Raw genomic sequence first — 4,627 nt, forward strand, 5'->3', positions numbered from 1 at the left:
TGCTTGACTGAGGATCTATTGTAGGCTGTGATTTATGGTGCATATTGTAAGGTTGGGGTGAATGGTCAGGTCGAGTCTAGTATCATTTTAAGGAGTCTGTATACAAGATATATAAGATTTGGTACTGCTCCTCCTTTTTTCCTCTCTATAGATCAATTCTCATTTGATCTATGAACAAAATCAACATTTAGTGACTGTTCTTAATCAGTTAGCTTTTTCCCCATCAATCATGAATCCAAAATTAAAATCACAAACCAACCTGAACGTTTGGCATTGCATGTTTTGGTTGATTCATGGTGTAAAACAGCCCAAACGCGTCTGAATTGCAGTTGGGCCTGAAAAGTATTTTTGTCATTATCTACAGCAGCGATACAGTAAATTTGTATAATGTTACACAGTATAATATTTTTTATTTTTTATTATTCAAGATATTGTAGAATTTAAATTTTATAAAGTTTGATAACGTAATGGTAATTATAACAGAATGCTTCTTAGGGTTGTGGGAATAAATAGTTCCATTTAGAAGGAGACAGGTTTAGAATTATGTCAAGTTTAGCTTGGTCGATATATTGGAGCTTCAGTAGAAGGACATGGTGCACAAGTCTTCACATTATCAGGCATTAAGGGCCTGCATATTGGGCTCTCATAGGCAACCAGAAGAACATTATTGATAGTAAAACAACCCAGAACATTTGGTAGATCAAGAGTGGACACAAGTGTTATACGAGGATATTTAATCAAACTGGGTACAATTGAAAAAAAAAAAAGGGGGGGGGGGGGATCTCTGGCAGAGCTGTATATAGATTTTTATAAATTATGTAAAGAAAACAAAAGTTTACCAACTAAAAAGACAAGTACAAAATTGTTACTAATTCAAAATAGCATAAATGATCTATTGATTGAAGAGAATAGGAAAGTACAATATCTAAGGACGAATTGATATTATAAGAGCAATAGAGCAGATAAGTTACTCACAAATAAACTGAAAAATTAAAACCAAATGAGGAGGATTCATAAAATTAAGATGGAGAAGGAAACATATATGTGCCCAAAGAAAATTGGCATAGCCTTTAATGAATATTATAGACAAGTATATAATTTAGAACTAGAAGGAAAACAACCTCCCTCAAAGGAATATTTAAAAAAAAAAAAAATGCCAAAATTAGCTAGAAAACAACTAAAAGCTATAAATATACCTATAACTTCAGAAGATATAAAAGTAGCAATAAATAAATTGAAGATTAACAAAGCTCCCGGTCCGGATGGATATACAAATACATTTTATAAAATATTTAGAGATATACTATCGGTACCTCTTTCAAGGATATTTAATGAGATTGTAGCCAATCGTACCAATCGTTTCCCTAAGGAGATGCTTCAGGCCAATGTTGTTCCAATTTTGAAACCAGACAAAGATCCAGAGATACTAGCGAATTACCGGCCCATATCTCTTCGTAATGGAGATGTTAAGATTTATGCTATAATTATAGCGGACCGTTTAAAAAGCTGCATTTCAGATTTGATACAATTCAGCTCAGAGTTTGGGAATCCAACAGACTAACCAATCAGACCAAATTTGGACTCACTGCAGTTTGACCAAACTTCCACTTCTACGATTATTCTTAAATAATGAATCCTATTGCTGGTGATGTTTGGAGACAGAGAACACAAGTAATTAGTTGTGAAGTTGGTTCTCAGGTATAAAAATTGCAAATACTCATGCCATCTATTTGCACCAATGGATTAAACGATTCCACTGTTTTACCCAGGAATCATGTATATTTTGGTACTGTGGTAGAAACCATGCTGAGCTGGTCCTTATGAACCCAAAAATCAAGCAAAATGTGTGTGGAGTCGCTGAAAATATAATTTTACTGGAACGTAACCACAAAATCTCCCATACTAGTAAAATATTTTGTATTTACTGGCAATGCAGTATTGCCTATTTCAATGTTTGCAATCTTTAAAGGGAAAATGTGACCACTTGGCCTTGAAAGTTGAGATTTTGGAAGAGTGACTTAACAAAGAGTAAATGATTATCTGAGTAGTTTCACTCACATGGCTCATAATGTAAGTAATCCCTGTATGCATTGATTCAAGCCATGTTATAATTGTTGTTGTATTTGTATATATCACTGCTAATGACAATTTGGTTATTTGTTGTTTTTGCTTTATCTTTTCTAGGGAAAGAATTATTAAGAACAATGTTGAATAGCTAGTGAAATGATCGAGTCACGTCAAACGACTAAACTAATTATACCCAGCATTTACTTAATGAGTTTCTCTTTCGTTCTGTTAAAACATACCATGTATCTTTAAATGTGAATACCTGTATGTTGTTTATGTAGGAAAGTGTGCAGGCAATGATAAATGGTAGGTTTTATGCCTTAATATTCTCTGTGCTTGCGAAGATAACTAATTAAGTGTTATCTACTGGGATGTTAACAGATGAAACACTCAAGGGAACACGACATCGAAAGAATATTTAAACACGTTTCATGAAGCCTTTTGAAATTAGATCCTTGATCAGAGGTAAAGTCTCATCGGCTGAAATAGAGTGAAAAATTATCTTTATTTGTATACTTATGCCTACTGTCTCTTTGGATCTCTCTCTCTCTCCCTGTCTCTCTCTCTCTCTCTCTCTCTCTCATACTTATTGTCTATTTCCACCTCTCATTTCTCTCTTGTTAATAATGGATACACTGTGTTATTTACTAAACTCCAAATTATAGCAATAGAAAAACAGAGGCAAACATAGCTTATCTGGAAAAATTCTCCAACTATACTTAAATCACAGCTTGGGCCTTTTAGACTCAGTTTGCACATTTCTATTTTAATTCAATATAATTCTGAGCTTTGTGAGTAACCCTGTATAATTTCCGTTGTTATAAAAAAAATAATAATCAAAATTAATTATATATTTTCACTAAAGCTAATTAGAATAATCCATGGCCTGTTTTGTGCGCACTATGGTATGTTATGAACAAAACGTGTTGATGACATGATTGTTAATGAATTATTGATATGTAGACGATTCTGTGTGCTAGACTAGTATGAATAGATTTCACATTTCACATTTCACAATAAATTACTTTTATTAAACAGGATCTTAATATCAGTTTTCAATAGAAAAGACAAGGATGGAAAATAACTCCAATAATGATAAACTGGTGCTTCTCGGGATGGAAGAAATGGAAGGATTTAAATATGTATACAGTACCCTCTTTATTGTTGCATTTATGTTTATTGTCCTACTGAGTATTATGATTATTTCTGTGATTTTGACTGAGGAAAGCCTCCATGAGCCCATGTACATTCTCATATGTAACTTGACTTTTAATGGCCTTTTTGGAAGCTCATCTTTTTTCCCAAAATTAATTGTTGATCTTTTAGCTTCTTCTAAAACAGTCTCACGCATTAACTGCCACATCCAAGTTCTTTGTCTCATGACTTTCATTTTCTTTGAAATATCAACTTTTACAATCATGGCTTATGACCAATATTTAGCCGTATCGCACCCTCTCAAGTATGTTATGATGATGACCACTGAAAAAACTGTGAAACTCATTGTTGGAGCTTTTATCTTTTCTTTCACATCCGTGCTGATATCTGTTCTTCTGTCTTCCAGACTCCCTCTTTGTGGAAATGAAATCAAAAATATATTTTGTGACAATATGTCTTTTTTAATTTTGTCATGTGTTGAGTCTTCCAAAGATAATCTATATGCAGTCATTGTTACAGTCATTTTCTTAACAGTCACAGCATCAATAATTATCTATTCTTATCTGCAGATATTTTATGTTTGCATAAAATTGACCAAATCTTCATATAAAAAAGCTTTGCACACACTGGTGACCCATTTACTCAGCTTTTCCATATTTATGGTGGGCGCTCTTTTCATATTTGTTCGACTTAGGCTCCAGCATAGCAGCAAACTTCCAGTTTTTGTTCACATTCTGCTGTCTGTTAATTTTGTAATATTTCCCCCACTTCTCAACCCCCTGATATATGGGATAAGGACAAAAGCATTAAGGATTAAATTGATTTGTCTCCTAAAGAAAATATAGACAGCTGTATAAAAGGTGAAAATGTCAATTTCATAAAATTGAAAATGTTAATAAAAAACAAAAAACAACAATTTGCAACCTCCTGGTAAATTTTAAATATATTTTGAACAAGTCCTGGGAGTGTTATCTATATCTATCTATCTATCTATCTATCTATCTATCTATCTATCTATCTATCTATCTATCTGTCTGTCTATCTGTCTGTCTGTCTATATATGTATGTATATATATATATATATATATATAAATTTAATATTTTCAATAATAGTGTTTTTTTAAGTAAATATAAATTGGCAGGTCTACCTGACAACCCAGGCAGTTCCCCTGCAGACAGTGATGCAAACTGCTGATCCAAGTACTGTGATTGTGATATAATTGCGATCACATGGCATGAAAGGTCAGGAATTGCTGCAGAGGGACTGCCTGGATTGTCAGGCAGTCCCTCTATCATGACAGATGTAAAGTATTGGTTACTAGGGGGTAACACTAACAGCATTAAAGCTATTCTTTTGTAGAGTGGCATAGCACTGGAGTTAAGGGGTTAATAAGACTACTGCAGT

General features: G+C 33.3%; 1 protein-coding gene across 1 annotated transcript; it reads left to right on the forward strand.

The window, feature by feature from the left end:
• The first annotated feature begins 3,131 nt into the window (after window positions 1–3,131).
• Window positions 3,132–4,067, forward strand: LOC134585791 (olfactory receptor 5AN1-like). The gene has a single exon (XM_063441262.1). It carries the CDS (start codon window positions 3,141–3,143, stop codon window positions 4,065–4,067), a length of 927 nt encoding a protein of 308 aa, XP_063297332.1. The 5' UTR covers window positions 3,132–3,140.
• The last annotated feature ends 560 nt before the right edge of the window (window positions 4,068–4,627 follow it).

This window comes from Pelobates fuscus, chromosome 1 (genome assembly GCF_036172605.1).
Source record: "Pelobates fuscus isolate aPelFus1 chromosome 1, aPelFus1.pri, whole genome shotgun sequence".
Classification (NCBI taxonomy): domain Eukaryota; kingdom Metazoa; phylum Chordata; class Amphibia; order Anura; family Pelobatidae; genus Pelobates; species Pelobates fuscus.